Raw genomic sequence first — 16,912 nt, 5'->3', positions numbered from 1 at the left:
TTTGTGATGATATGATGTGATGATGTGGCACGTTTGGTAGAGCATGGTGCTTGCGATGCTAGTGTTGTGGGTTCGATTCCCACGGGGGACCAGTATGAAAAAGTATATAAAATAAAATAAAAACATGCGCTCACTACTGTATGTTGCTCTGGGTAAGAGCATCTACTAAAATGGAAAAGGAATGAACAGACCGTTTCAATTTTCACATAGAAATAAGTGGCATTTGCAAAGTATTTCAAGAAACTGGAACACATATAAAGCAAGTGTTTTTATATTCCACAAGTATTATCAGAGGAACTGTTTTGTACAGATAATTATACAGAAAAACATTTAGTTAAGCAATTTTCACATAGTGCACTGTGCCTTTACTAGTCCTGTATTAGCGGACCGATATAGCGCGGCCATTTATTTTTGTTCAACCCCCCGGCAAATCGCAGCACCCTCACCCCCAAACTACTTTGCGCTGCTATGGATATTAGATCTAACATGGCACAACTGTCTTCACCAGCGTAACGAATGAGACCCCAAAATATTCTGGACATTCCTCACGAACATGTTTTTCCAGCACTTGTTGCATCGCATGCACTATCACAACAGCTGTCCCTCACTTAACTGTCATTCAGAAAATTCCTTCCTGGATCAGATGTAGACGTGTGAAAATACACAGCTGTTCTTCACTTGACTGTCATTCAGAAAATTCCTTCCTGGATCAGATGTGATGATGTGTGAAAATATATCACAGCTTAACTAATCAGCTGGACACCAAATGTGCTTCCAACAAGCATTATGCATAATTATTGAAGAACCATGTTAATGAGTATCGATTTAGGTTTTAAGTATCAAGGTAAGGTGACTCTTTTGGTTAGATGCATTCGATTTTGCAATCACATTTATTATTTTGGATTTGTGTGCCCATGAAAACTGTTTTCACCCTGTAACATAAGGAGACATGAAACGTTATGTAGTTACACTGAATTTCTGAGATCTCTATACAAAAAACTGTCAGACAGCAATATCCAGAATTCTTCAGGGTTCAAGTTCAATGTCTAATTTAACTGATTAATGCTTAATATTTGAAATAACGACAACTTACACTGCCATAAATGTACGGACAGAAAATTATTGTTTTATGTCACACGATCTTCAAGACACCAACCATGATAAAGGGTTAAACATTTTTAAATCAACTTGTGAATTGTATTGAATATAGCTATAGCTAATGACATGAACAACATTTACAAATTATTATCAATGATTTATCAAAAGCTGTAACAAGTTATCAAGCGTAGAAAATCCTCACTGGTAGCCTAGTTTATAGGAAGACCCATAAAGCCATGTTATCGTTACTCATTGTGGATTTATTCCTCATATTATAATTTTGCTATTATTTCTCTATTTTCTTTCTCTCTGTATTGTTGGAAAGGGCCTGTAAGGAAGCATTTCACTGTTAAGTATACACCTGTTGTTTACGAAGCATGTGACGAATAACATTTGATTTGATTTGAAACAAGGAATCCGGACATGAAAACGGAATTTAACAGTATAAAAACAAAAATTGCCCAAGTTTATCATGACTTGAACAGAATGAGTGATTTGTATTTCCTGCAACTGTCGGGAGAGGCAACGATAATTCCCCCTGTCTGTGTGTGTATGTACGTTGCGCGCAGATACCACATCCCTTGGTGATGATGCTGATGAAAAGTATTTTGGTAGATGGAAAAACTTTCCCAAAAACCTTCTCAATTAAATGTTAACTACAAAGTTTACTATGCTTACCTGGCAGAATGATATCATGATTATATGCATAAATCCAGTGGGTATTTGTTTAGCAAACTCTACCATCACGTGTGCAAAACCCCCCACCACTAAAGAACAGTTTCTTGCACACTGCACTTGAATTAAAGGATAACTACACCCAAAAATCTACATTTCTGAAATGTTTCCTTAACCTCAAAAGTCAAATAAAAGAAAATGTTATTTGTCACATGTGCCATATACAACAGGTGTTATACAGTGAAATGCTTACTTACAAGCCCTTAACCAACAATGCAGTTTAAAAAAAGAATACCCTAAAATAATAATAATAATAATAATAATAATAATAATAATAATAATTAAAGAGCAGCAGTAAAATAACAGTAGCGAGGCTATATACAGGGGGGGTACCGGTACAGAGTCAATGTACGGGGGCACAGGTTAGTCGAGGTAATTGAGGTAATATGTACATGTAGGTAGAGTTAGTGACAATGCATAAATAATAAACAGAGAGTAGCAGCAGTGTAAAAGAGGGGGGGGGGGGGGGGGGTACAATGCAAATAGTCCGGGTAGCTATTTTATTAGCTGTTCAGGAGTCTTATGGCTTGGGGGTAGAAGCTGTTAAGAAGCCTTTTGGACCTAGACTTGGCGCTCCGGTACCGCTTGCCGTGCGGTAGCAGAGAGAACAGTCTATGTCTAGGGTGGCTGGAGTCTTTGACAATTTTTAGGGCCTTCCTCTGACACCGACTGGTATAGAGGTCCTATGGCAGGAAGCTTGGCCCCAGTGATGTACTGGGCCGTACGCACTACCCTCTGTAGTGCCTTGCGGTCGGAGACCGAGCAGTTGCCATACCAGGCAGTGATGCAACCAGTCAGGATGCTCTCGATGGTGCAGCTGTATAACCTTTTGAGGATCTGAGGACCCATGCCAAATCTTTTCAGTCTTCTGAGGGGGAATAGGCTTTGTCGTGCCCTCTTCACGACTGTCTTGGTGTGTTTGGACTGTGATAGTATGTTGGTGATGTGGTCTCCTGTGGTTTAAGTATTGTTGTGGACTTAGAACATCCAATTTAGTTGTTTTTCTATTAAAAAAGTGTGATTTTGAGAGCAAAAACCTGAAATAACAGATAAACAGAATTTGGGAAAAAACGGAATCAGGCAAAAAATAAAACAGATTTTATAGGGCCCTACACAGTAAATTCCATAGTGTTAAATATGCAGTGTCAAAGTACATTGACTCTTACAGAGTTATTACTACAACAGTTGGAGTAAGATACCGCCCAGTGTTGGTGAAAAAGTACGTTGTTAAAAGACGCAGTGTCAGACGTACTCTGGAAAGCTCCGCCCACCTACGACTCGTCTCAAACGGACCACACATTTTCACGGCGCCATTTTCTTCATGTGGAATGACTGCGGTAAGTTTCTCCTAAGCGACTATACACACATTATTTGTCATTTTAACAGAAGCAGCATTTAAGAATTACTTTATATCGTTGCTAACAGTGCACTCTAGTTGGTTTTAGGTCTTAAAATGTCGAATTTTAAAAAGGCTAACGTTAACATGTTGTGACTGACTTCTGTCCAGTCCATGTGCCAGCAGTATTAAGCTAACGTTAATTAACATTAACTGACGAACATAACGTTCAAACTAGACAATGTCAGCCCGATTTATTGTAAGTTATGTTAATACAACGTGGAGGGGGGATTGTGTACTTCTTGTTAACGTTCAGATATTACAGGAACATAGCAAAGACTAAGGGGAGTTGGCTAAACTAGCTACAGTTAGCTACGTTAGCTTGACTGGCTAACTATGTGCGGGTGGCATGGATTTATTATGTTAACGGCGGGTAGACATTAACCTTGGACACTGCTTAAGCGGTGTGCCTTTATTTTTTTCCTGGATATTATACAAAATGACTTTCGGGTTTCAAAGCAGCAGCAGTACTGTTAAAATACTTAAGCACTATCTTAGCACACACTTATGGTGTAACGTTTAGCTAACATTATTCAATTCAATGTTATTTATATTGTCAAATCATAACAAGAGTTATCTCAAGACACTTTACAGACAGAGTAGGTCTAGACCACACTCTATAATATACCAAGACCCAACAATTGCAGTAATTGTGCGGGCAAGGCGGTAACATTAATGTTACAAGGATGAAAATCAGACGTTATCCTTTTTAATGTGTTTGACAGTAACTTCAATTTAACTGGCCATTTCTGCAAAAGTGCTGATCATTTCTCAGCACTTTGGTGGCTTGAAACAATATTTTTTCTTATATTTGAGGAAATACTGCTAAAATAAGACCATCAACTTTTTAACTGTGAGAAATTGTACTGATACTATTTGCAGGGAGCATGCTGCTTAAAGCTAAACTTGGAGATGTCCAAAAATTTGTCAGAATAACTGAGCCAAATCTGAAAGACTTTTTGATTGCAGGTAAGAATTTGACAATGTTAGTAATAACTGTCTGAATTTAGCTGTTTAAAATTGATATACTGGAATATTCCTAAAATGATGGGACATGTTAAGTTCTCAGGTTTTTGGAACTGGTCCATTTTTGTACGTCTAAATTTCTTCTGTTTTGCCCTTGGTAACTACACTTTAATTGTGGATGCATTGCTTAAGGTATAGTTATGATGCTACAAAAAAAAACATTTTAATCACTTAATAGTGTTTGTTTAAAACCTATTTTATAGGGTAAGGTAGGTGTACACAGTGAAATTATTATATAAATAATGATTTACTTTTGTTTACACAAGCTTTTATCCCTGTTTTTTCTAGCATTTGCAAAGTTTGGTGTCCCAGCTGTAACAGAAGGTGTGAAAATTGTTGACAGTTCAGGGACTGAATTGGATGATGATGTTTTTGAGGATATTATAAAGGATCCCTCAACTGGGGTGCTAACCATCAAATATGACTCAGGTTTGTTTCAGTTAATTAGACTAATTAATGAATACGTTATTTCTTTGTTTTATGAAGTTCATGGTGTCTATTAAATAAGTGTCTTAGATTATGAGGGAACTATATATAATTCTTTTTCTTCTAAAAATCATGGTTAGAATCTGTCTCCATGGTGGCCTCTTCTGAGCAATCCCAACCATCATCCCTTGATACCTTGGACTCTGAGGATACAGTCATTATTTCAGATAGCCCCTCCAGAAAACGCCAGAGGCTGGATACAGAAGCCAAGCAAGTAAGACAATTCTGACATTTTAAATTCTGTTCTTGAATCTGTTCTCAGAGAATTAAAATTACATTAATATACATTGTAAATTACATGGTTTCAAAACATTTTTGAAGTCCTGATTAGGGATGTCCCGATCAAGTTTTTTTAAGCGCCCTATCCGATTAAAAAAAGTATCTGCTGATATTGAGTCCTGATCAGATACTTTTATTTATTTATTGATAATACAGTGCACACTTCGAGTACATTCAAGTTATTGTCGCTGTCTGGAGGGAGTTTCTTACCATTATTGGCTTTTTCATTGGATTTTTGTAGCACTTGCAATCTTTGAGATTGGATCGGGACATCCTCTGACATCATATTAGTTTATTTCCAGTTTATTTGCAGTGGACATAACATGCAGAATTGTTATGCATTTTGTTTTAAGTTGGTGGAATCAGCTCTTACCAACAAAACCGGTGGGGAACGTATAATAAATGAATACAACCGAACCAAGTCCTTGACGGATGAAACAAGACGCAAAATGGTGAACATGCTGGCAGCTGACATGACAGAAATGAATGGGTAATTTGTTAATAGTCCTTGTGTTCTCAATCTGTAAATCTAAATCTGAATCTAAGTGAATATGACTGCACAATCCTTTCTTCTTCAATTTTGCAGTACATCTCCACCCAGACAGGTGAAAGAAATGTATGCCAAAGGAATAGTGACCTTATTCCCGTACCTCAGTGACCCATTCTCTAAGAATGGCTATGTGAGTTGCACACAGTAATAGTTGTAATGTTAAATATTATTGGAAGTTTTTGAATCCTACCAGACCATGTTGTTTTCAATGAAGTATCCATTTTTGTTATCCTTTCATCCTTCAAGGAGCATTATTATGATGGCGAGAGTGGAACTGGGTACTTGGCCTGGAGGATTAAAACTATTCAGAGAGGCACCGCCAAAGACAGGCGATCATCATTCGGAGGTAATACTGGAAAATGTATGGAACAAAACAGTTGCTAGATCAATAATTGCATTTGTTGCACTATTTCTCAGACATATAGTATAATGTGTAACTACATCCTTCAATTCTGCTAGCTCCCTCCCTCTTAGCAAATTTAAAGAAAATATGCATCAGAGACCTACAAAGGACTGTGACATAAGGGGGGGTTGCCTCGACACTGACTGGTCGAGGCAACCCCTGGCAAACTGGCCTTGCAAACTTTAGGGTGATTTAAACCAGTAGATGGCATTTTCATACATTTTTCAACCCACAAACTGCAGATTTCATAAATTGTGAAGAAATAATGTCAATATTAACACCAGCATTGATGCAGGGCTCCACACTAACTTTTTGTCTTGGTTGCACTTGTGCGCCTAACTTTTTTATTTAGGTGCACCAGCACAAAATGTAGGTGCACCCAAATTTTTTCCTTGCGTCGCCATTAACGCCACAATTTCAAGGTCACCTTTTTATCACGCTCCATATACATTCATATATATCATGTAACCACCCCCCCCCTTTGCTGTCCTCTGCCCCTCAGATGGCCAACACCTGTAATTTGGCCTTCTTCCCATTTGGCCTTGGCTAAACCAGCTTGCCACACTCCCTAGCATCAAACATATCATTCATATCATTTAGTTTACAGCTCAAAAAGTATATTTTACAGTGGAGTACTTCCTTTAAAAGTTAGCCAGGCTACTAAAACTTTTGACATGATTGAAATTTTCCCGTGTTGTGTAGAATCAGCCAAAGGATCAACTGGTGAAGACATGTCTGGAGGACCGACTGTCAGACGAGAATCCCAGTTTGTTCCAGAGACTGCCCTGACTGATGATGAGTGCAACAAAGCAATCTCACTGATGAAACATTCTGCTGATGCAGACACAATCAAGAAGAAAATGGAACTGACGTTTGTGTATCGCCGCAAAATGATCCTCGACCCCCAGCAGTCAAGCAACATACTGTCTGAGTTTCCACGTTTTAAAGACGTCAAAAGCTTGGTAATTATGTTATTTTGAAAATACTATGACAAGTGAATTGTTTTGTAAGACATTGTAGTGATACTAGCTAGCTAAACTAGCACGCAATACAATTTGATTGGCTGTCAAATAACTGAAATTGTCACCAACACCACCCCACTCCAGGTTGAACAGGATTTTGTTCTAATGTTCGGAGAGGATACCTCAAGCAAGCTTCTGGAAAGGTGGCCGGTCACGTTCAAGAAAAAGATCATCAAACAATGCAGAAAGCTTCCATCCACAAGTGAGCTTGAAGAACTCTTGCTGGCAGCTGATCCTCCTGAGGATGGCACTGAATTGGATGTTGACTTTGGTAAGATGCTTGTAAGCCTACCTTTTGTGTTGTATTGCAATATCAACATTATGTGTAAACATTTAAATATCAACATAATACTAAGAAGCTGGATCTGTGAAAGATTTACGAGTACGTTCTGTAGCAGTATATTGAACAAAACTTTTGAGATTTGACTCAGCCCTGTGGATGTTTTAGTTAGAGAACTTCTTGTGATGTAGAACTGCTGTCTGTCTGGGGGGTCTTTTGTAAAGAAAACAACGTAACTGAAGTGTGTTAACATTGAACTTGTGTTGTTACAGGTTGGGACAGTGATCTGTCATCGGTTTTACTGCTTATACACCTGATTCCACCCTCCGCTCAGGGTCGGAAGAGACCAGGAAAGGTTTCCGCATCCCAAGCAGAGAAACATCTTGTGGTATTCAAGAAGGTTTGTATTTTTTCTAATTTGTGGTATGAACACCTAATATTAGGCTACAAGTATTCATTCAATATTCATATTCAATAAGAGTAGTGTATTGGCTCTTTCTGCATATTCTACAACTACTTGGCCATTAACTACAGTTTTCCCTCATTTGTCTTCGCAGACCGGAACAAACATTCAAGAGCATCTCGATGCCATCACTACTAGCGCTCAGCCCTATCTCCTAGCTGTTGGAGTTAAGAAGAATGCAATCCACCAGTTCTTCATCATTATCGACAAGAATGCCATACCTTGCAGGTCAACCTCTTCTCTTGTTGCTTTTGACGAACTATTTAAGGCACATTTTGTGTTTGGCACATCCTACAACACCATGCTCCACAACATGTACACTTTCATCCAAACTACAGTGTACAGCATCGATGCTGGCAAGGTCAAAGAGAGCCCTCGTGTTGCTGAAATCAGGGCGAGGTTACTTCATTAGTGCTTGAAGTTTCTCCTCGAACATGAAGTGTTTTGTTTGTCAGGCTGAGTTATCGAGTTCAAATATGCTTGTTAGGCATTTACGATTAGTTCACGGTTACTTGCCTGGAAAAAATCTCCGGCTTAAATGTGCTCAGACTGGATGTGGCTGTGCGTTTGGTACGTTTTCTGGTTTTAGGAAACATTTAAACACAAAACACACTGAGTATATTGACCAACAGGTTGACCCTGATGTTTATTTAAGCAGCATTGGAGAGGCAGTGACCACTAATGTAGAGGAGACAGCTACAACGTCACGGACAGTTAATGAACACGAGGTAGCCACATCTACTCTGTTGAAAAAGTCCAACAGGAGCACTCTAGATATGTGTGCCTCTGCTGTTGCACAACTAAAAGCAGCTGGATTAAGTCAATCTACTGTAAATAGTTTTGTTTCCTCCATGGAAGAAGTGTTTTTTGAGATTCAAAGTCAAGCTACAGATGCAGCTTTGCAGTGCTTATCTCCACAGGAAACTGAAAATAAGAACAGAATAGAACAATCTTTGCAAAAGTTGGAAAACCCTTTCACACCCTTAAATTCAGAAGCTAAACGAAATAAACACTTCAAAGAGAAATGGGGAATCGTAGAACCTGTTGAAAAGGTGCTTGGCACAAGATTTGACAGCAGAAGAAACAAAACAACTGGGACATACGATCAGGTCGTTGTAACTGACAAGTTTGCATATATTCCTATTTTAGAAACACTAAAGGCCATTTTTCAAAACCCAGAACTTGCAGACATGTTCAAGCCCAGGCACATGCCCAAGGAAGGTGTGTATGCAGACTTGAGAGATGCCGCCTATTTTAAAAAAAGTCCCTTATTCTCTATAGAAAAAGATGCCATACAGATCCAGCTATTTTATGACGACTTTGAAACAGCAAACCCCTTGGGGTCTAAAAAGGGTATACACAAATTAGGTGCTATATACTTTACATTAAGGAATTTTCCCCCAATCTTTAATTCATCATTGATAAATATTCATTTGGGTGCTCTTTTCCATGCGCAGGACATCAAGCGTTATGGTTTTAATTTGATACTTGAGCCACTTGTCAGTGATCTTAAAGTACTCGAGACAGAGGGACTTAAAGTTCCCAGATTGAAAGATGTGATTCACGGTACCATAGTTCAGGTCACTGGTGATAATCTTGGGTTGCATGGTTTATTTGGCTTTGTGGAGTCATTTGGGGCAAGGTATTGTTGTCGTTTCTGTCTCCTTGAGAAAGATTGTTTTCAAACTGTGTTCTGTGAAGATGATCCAAAAGTTGTACTACGAACTATCGAGATGCACAAACTGCACTGTCAAACTTTACAAACAGATCCTACACTACCTCATATCTATGGTGTCAAACGCATTTGTCTGCTGAATTCACTACAGTATTTTAATACAGCCAACAATTTTTCTGTAGATATAATGCACGATATTTTAGAAGGAGTTGCTCAGTTTGAAGTCAAACTTGTCCTGCAGTACATTAAGGAAAACTTCCTAAATGCTGAACAACTGGCTGGTAGAATACATGCTTTTGACTATGGATACAATCAGCAGCGAAACCGTCCACCTAGAGTAAAGTTGTTTGATGGAAGTAATGATTTGGGGTTGAATGCTATACAGTCTTGGTGCTTATTACGTAATATGCCTTTGCTATTTGGTGATTTAATACAGTCAGATGACCAGCACTGGCATCTTCTACTTTTGCTTCTACACATTGTTAACATTGTATTTTCCCCAGTCCTTACAGAAGGCATGACCATTTACCTCAAACATTTAATCATTGATCATCATCAGCTCTTCAAGCAGTTGTTTCCTGCAATCAATCTCTTACCAAAGCATCACTTCATGATTCATTACCCTCGTAATATAAAAAACATCGGCCCAGTTCTGCACATGTGGTGCATGCGTTATGAAGCTAAACATAATTTTTTTAAGAAGCAATTAAAAAGCTTTAAAAATGTAACAAAAACATTAGCCAAAAAGCACCAAAGTTGTATGGCAATGTATCGAGAGTCCTTTAGCAAGGAAAGATTAACTTTAGGTTCGGGGAAGATGGTAACACTTAGTGAGCTCAAAGAAGGTCCCGAGATTGCTTTAAAATGTGGGTCTGTATTGTCTACCAGTGTGTTTTCTGCCAAGTGGATCAAACATCATGGTACAGAGTACCGCCGTGACTTCATTATCTGTACTGAGGTAGCATTTGAGATGCCTGTATTTTGTAAAATCAAAATTATTGCTGTGAAAGATGACTGTGTATTGCTCTGTGGAAAACTGATGGAAACAGTGTGTTTTGATTACCATTACTATGCCTTTAAGGTCAGGATGCATCCAGACAGGGTTCAAAAGGTGATCAACATTACTGAACTGTGTTACTTTAAACCTTTTGATGTTCAAATGAAGTATGGAACGACAGATTCCTCCTTGTATGTTGTTCCCTATTGCCATTTTATGGAAACCTAAGGTCAATGTTTTAAAAAGGGATTTGTATTCTTAATATATTTTAGCCTGACATAGTTGAGCTGTTAATAAAAATTTGAAATGCATTATTTTGTGGTAAGTTGTGATTTTTACTCACTTAATGGAGTATTTGGTGTAATTTGACACTAAAAAAGTGTAAAATGAATACTGCTGAGATTTATTTCCGTGACACTATACGGTGTTAGAATTTGACTCTATTTGAGCTTGTTTTTCACTGCAAGATAGTCAATTATCAACACAATAGTGTGTAACATCAACACTTATCAGAGTTATTTTAACCTTGAGTGTCAACTCCATGCAGTGTTAAACTGGACTGGAATCAAACTCAATCAGAGTTGATTTGTTATTTTAGAAGAGTAAATGATTAACTCTTCCAAGGGTAATATTTACACTCTCCAGTGTTATTTAACCTTTAGTGTAAAATTAAAATAACACTATTCAGTGTAAGCGAGTGTTAAATTTTTACTCTATTTAGAGTTAATTTAACTCTAAAATGTTAACACTATGAAAAGAGTCAAATTAACACTATTTCAGGGTGGGACCATATACACTCAGAAATAGTGTTAAATTTAACTCTTTAAGTGTTACTTTAACACTTCAAAATTTACTGTGTAGATATCAGAAAACCGGAAGCATAGCGAGTAACAGCTAGTTACAGCAGAAATAAAATGGCAGCAGGAGACACCAGCTCATGCCTGCGCGTGACATCCGGCATTGAGAAAACGTAGAACGGGTCATCTTAAATAGACCACTTGTAAGTAGTGTGAATATGATTGGTGCAATATCCGCTGATGCGATCACACTTGGGTTTCCCTTCTGAACTGGCTCCGCTTTATTAAACCGCATAACGCGGAAATGTCAATTATTACTTAGCAACGGCTATGGAGGAAAAATGCCTGCTCTGAGGGCAGTTGACTTTTTAAAATTACCTTTTGTGCTTGAAGTCTTTCCTTATGGCCTCAAGTAATCTTGACCCAAACTAACATTTCTGACCCCAGGGCAGCATATACAGTCTGTTCAATGTGTTTTGTTTATATTGCTTATTCAACTAAACTTTTAATAAATCAAATGTTAACTGACCTACTGGCAGATTTGAGACCTAACTTCTAGCTATTTCTATTTTATAATTCAAACATCAATAGGAGGTAGCTCAGCTAAGCTACATTTTAAGTTTCTGCCCCCAAGGGAAACATAGTCCATTCCAATTTGTAAGTTTAAATAGCTTATTCAACAAAATATTTTGATAAAGTAAGTGTGAGCTGATTTACTGATATATTTTAGACCTAGCTAGCTATCTAGCTCTATTCAATGACTCAACATTAGTAAGATATCTGCTAGTCAACTAGCTCTGTTTAGCTTAGCATTTTACATTGGGGCAGCATAACTGTTAATCCTAGATTTTTTTTGTTTGTTCATATTTCAATGAAGCAAACGTTAGCTGACTTAAAGTGCATTTGGAAAGTATTCAGACCCCTTGACTTTTTTCACATTTTGTTACGTTACAGCGTTATTCTAAAATTGATTAAATCGTTTTTTCACCTCATCAATCTACACACAATACCTCTTGAATGACAAAGCAAAAACAGGTTTTTAGAAATCTTTGCCAAAAAAGAAAATATCACATTTACATAAGTATTCAGACCGTTTACTCAGTACTTTGTTGAAGCACCTTTGGCAGTGATTACAGCCTTGAGTCTTCTTGGGTATGACGCTACAAGCTTGGCACACCTGTATTTGGGGAGTTTCTCTCATTCTTCTCTGCAGATCTTCTCAAGCTCTGTCAGGTTGGATGGGGAGCGTTGCTGCACAGCTATTTTCAGGTCTCTCCAGAGATGTTCGATGGGGTTCAAGTCCGGGCTCTGACTGGGCCACTCAAGGACATTCAGAGACTTGTCCCGAAGCCATTTCTGAGTTGTCTTGGCTGTTTGCTTAAGGTCATTGTCCTGTTGGAAGGTGAACCTTCGCCCCAGTCTGAGGTCCTGAGTGCTCTGGAGCAGGTTTTCATCCTGATTGCTCAGGAAGAGTCTTGGTGGTTCCAAACTTCTTCCATTTAACAATGATGGAGGCCACTGCGTTCTTGGGGACCTTCAATGCTGCAGAAATGTTTTGGTACCCTTCTCCAGATCTGTGCCTCGAAACAATCCTGTCTCTGAGTTCTACAAACAATTCCTTCGACCTCATGGCTTGGTTTTTGCTCTGAAATGCACTGTCAACTGTGGGACCTTATAGAGACGTGTCGAATCAAATGAATTTACCACAGGTGGACTCCAATCAACTTGTAGAAACATCTCAAGGATGATCAATGGAAACAGGATGCACCTGAGCTCAATTTGGCGACTCATAGCAAAGTGTCTGAATACTTATGTAAATAAGGTATTTCTGTTTTTTATTTTTAACACATTTGCAAACATTTCTCAAAACCAGTTTTCGCTTTGTCATTATGGGGTATTGTGTGTAGATTGCTGAGGAATTATATTTATTTAATCCATTTTAGAATAAGGCTGTAACATAACAAAATGTGGAAAAAGTCAAGGGGTCTGATACTTTCCAAAGGCACTGTACTTGTATATTTGAAACCTAGCTGGCTAGCTAGCTATCTCAATTTATTAATTCAACATGAGTAGCTAAGAGATTGCTAAATGCTTAGCTATCTAGCTTGCTCTGAACTTTTAGAAACCAATCGGATTTGTTCTGCCCTAAACCAATCAGATTATTGCTGCTCTTAGAACAAAGTTGACTACACTTTGTCAACCTGCAAAATAGGTCTCCTGATACAAACAGCTCTTCCTGATCCCAGCTCTTCATCCTACACTTTCTCTCTTCTCCCTCTCTCACCTCCCTCTCTCCCCTCCCTCTCTCCCCCTCGTCGCTCCTCTCCCTATCCTGTCCTCTCATTCCTCTCTCCTCTCCTCTTCTCGCTCTCTCTCTCTCTCTCTCTCGCTCTTCCTCTCCCAGCACCTGTCACAACTTTCACACAACTCTCAGGAACTCCGTGTGGAAAGTTGTCAGCCTGCGCGCTGCCCTGCCTCTGACAGTCAACAACTGTGCGTGTGTGTGTGGCTGTATGTGTGACTGGGGGGACATTTTGTTGGTCCCCACAAGGTCAAATGCTATTTCTAGGGGGTTTAGGTTAGAATTAGTGTTAGGTTTAGGGTTAGGAGCTAGGTTTAGGGTTAGGAGCTAGGGTTAGGGTTGTGGTTGGGTTTCGGGGTTAAGGTCAGGGTTAGGTTTGGGGTTAGGGAAAATAGGATTTTGAATGGGAGTGAATTGTGTGTCCCCACAGGGTTAGTTATACAATTGTGTGTGTGTGTGCGTGTGTGCTCAAACAATTATTATAAACAGATAGCTAAAAAGCAAAGCTGATCTTAAATCAGTTTTTTAGGGTCATCATACTCAGGATTAGTCTTGACATATAAAAAAGTTTAGACAAACTCTGAATTTGGGTTGAACTATTTATTTAACACCTGGTTGTCCAACATATCTCTCTGGTCTGTTGGACCAAGATATTGCTGATCTGAGCTTAGCAATATCGTCCTATGTTTAGTGCTCCCCATGCTGACGGGTTATAAATACTGACGGGTTATAAATACTGACGGGTTATAAATATTCTTCCTCAGACACTGACTGGGACATTGTGGTCTGCTGAGAGGCTAGAGTGTGTGTTTTTAGGTGTGTGTGTGTGTGTGTGTGTGTATCTGCTTTCAAAATGAGCGTGAAGCTGGCAGTCACGCTCTCACACATCAGTGAGATCACACCTCGAAGGTTTGCTTTGTGTGTGTTTGTGTGTCACAGTTCCAGTTGCACACATCAAATAAAATTGTATTGGTCGTATTGTATACACATATAATTATTAGGACGAGCAATGTCTGAGTGGCATTGACTAAAATACAGTAAAATACAGTATATACATATGAAATGAGTAAAGCCGTATGTAAACATTATTAAAGTGACCAGTGTTCCATTATTAAAGTGACCAGTGTTCCATTATTAAAGTGACCAGTGTTCCATTATTAAAGTGACCAGTGTTCCATTATCAAAGTGACCAGTGTTCCGTTATTAAAGTGACCAGTGTTCCATTATTAAAGTGACCAGTGTTCCATTATCAAAGTGACCAGTGTTTCATTATTAAAGTGACCAGTGTTCCATTATTAAAGTGACCAGTGTTCCATTATTAAAGTGACCAGTGTTCCATTATTAAAGTGACCCATGTTCCATTAATAAAGTGACCAGTGTTCCATTATTAAAGTGGCCAGTGTTCCATTATTAAAGTGACCCGTGTTCCATTATTAAAGTGACCAGTGTTCCATTATTAAAGTGACCAGTGTTCCATTATCAAAGTGACCAGTGTTCCATTATTAAAGTGACCAGTGTTCCATTATCAAAGTGACCAGTGTTCCATTATTAAAGTGACCAGTGTTCCATTATTAAAGTGACCAGTGTTCCATTATTAAAGTGACCAGTGTTCCATTATCAAAGTGACCAGTGTTCCATTATTAAAGTGACCAGTGTTCCATTATTAAAGTGACCAGTGTTCCATTATTAAAGTGACCAGTGTTCCATTATTAAAGTGACCAGTGTTCCATTATTAAAGTGACCAGTGTTCCATTATCAAAGTGACCAGTGTTCCATTATTAAAGTGACCAGTGTTCCATTATTAAAGTGACCAGTGTTCCATTATTAAAGTGACCTGTGTTCCATTATTAAAGTGACCAGTGTTCCATTATTAAAGTGACCAGTGTTCCATTATTAGTGACCAGTGTTCCATTATTAAAGTGACCAGTGTTCCATTATTAGTGACCAGTGTTCCATTATCAAAGTGACCAGTGTTCCATTATTAAAGTGACCAGTGTTCCATTATTCAAGTGACCAGTGTTCCATTATTAAAGTGACCAGTGTTCCATTATTAAAGTGACCAGTGTTCCATTATTAAAGTGACCAGTGTTCCATTATTAAAGTGACCAGTGTTCCATTATTAAAGTGACCCGTGTTCCATTCTTAAAGTGACCAGTGTTCCATTATTAAAGTGACCCGTGTTCCATTATTAAAGTGACCAGTGTTCCATTATTAAAGTGACCAGTGTTCCATTATTAATGTGACCAGTGTTCCATTATTAAAGTGACCCGTGTTCCATTATTAAAGTGACCAGTGTTCCATTATTAAAGTGACCAGTGTTCCATTATTAGTGACCAGTGTTCCATTATTAAAGTGACCAGTGTTCCATTATTAAAGTGACCAGTGTTCCATTATTAAAGTGACCAGTGTTCCATTATTAGTGACCAGTGTTCCATTATCAAAGTGACCAGTGTTCCATTATTAAAGTGACCAGTGTTCCATTATTAAAGTGACCAGTGTTCCATTATTAAAGTGACCAGTGTTCCATTATTAAAGTGACCAGTGTTCCATTATTAAAGTGACCAGTGTTCCATTATTAAAGTGACCATTGATTGCAGGGTAAAAGAATACCATGCGACTTAATGTGTCTTGTTTTACGTCCTGTTTTGTCTCCTGCAGATGTCTGACAGCAGAACTCAAAACCATCCACTTTGTCACTGCCAGAAACAAAAGAAGTAGCCTGGCAACATTGGACATCTTTAGTACAGTCTTTATGTCAAGCTCGACGTAACACAGTAAATATAAATTCCGGGACACTCCAGTTAGTATGATATGTTACATTTCGCATAGAATGTATTCATTTGTGGATGTCCATCATCCATTTCGTATATGTATACGAATTACAATTTGTATGATATGTTACGGATTGCAAGTCATACAATATGTTACGAATTGGTATTCGTAACATATTGTATGAATTGCAATTCGCAACATATCATATGAATTGTAATGAGTAACATATACGAAATGGATGATGGACATCCATAAAACGTATGATATGTTACAAATTCCAATTTGTTGTCGCTAACTTTATCTAGGTGGCTAACGCTAACGTTAGCTAGGTGGCTAACGTTAGTTAGGCTAGGGGCTAGGGTTAGGTTAGGGTTAGGGTTAGGTTAAGAGTTAGGTTAAAGGATTAGGGAAAGGGTTAGCTAACATGCTAAGTAGTCTCAAAGTAGCTACAAAGTAGTTAGTTGTTGCAGAGTTGCTAATTAGCTAAAATATCCGTGATGAGATTTGAACGTGAAACCTTTGGGTTACTGGACATTAACGTTATATGCCCACCCATCCACCCCGACCAACCACCCTACTTTAGCTTTTGCCTTAAGTAACCTTCTGTCTTATGTAACCATAACAAACGTAA

General features: G+C 38.4%; 1 protein-coding gene across 1 annotated transcript; it reads left to right on the top strand.

Annotated features, from left to right (window-relative positions):
• Positions 1–2,969: 2,969 nt before the first annotated feature.
• On the top strand, positions 2,970–16,279 carry LOC311102028 (uncharacterized protein; the record flags this gene model as incomplete). Its single annotated transcript, XM_084143245.1, has 8 exons — positions 2,970–3,170; positions 4,544–4,684; positions 4,822–4,955; positions 5,374–5,510; positions 5,607–5,700; positions 5,817–5,916; positions 6,676–6,898; positions 16,168–16,279. The coding sequence occupies exons 1-8, from the start codon at positions 3,155–3,157 to the stop codon at positions 16,277–16,279; spliced, it is 957 nt and encodes a 318-aa protein (XP_083999371.1). The 5' UTR covers positions 2,970–3,154.
• Between the last annotated feature and the right edge of the window lie 633 nt (positions 16,280–16,912).

The sequence above is a fragment of the Coregonus lavaretus genome, assembly GCF_964263955.1.
Source record: "Coregonus lavaretus genome assembly, chromosome: 26".
NCBI classification, from domain to species: Eukaryota; Metazoa; Chordata; class Actinopteri; order Salmoniformes; family Salmonidae; genus Coregonus; species Coregonus lavaretus.
The sequence above is the reverse complement of the archived record's forward strand: the minus strand, read 5'-3'. Positions and strand labels throughout refer to the sequence as shown.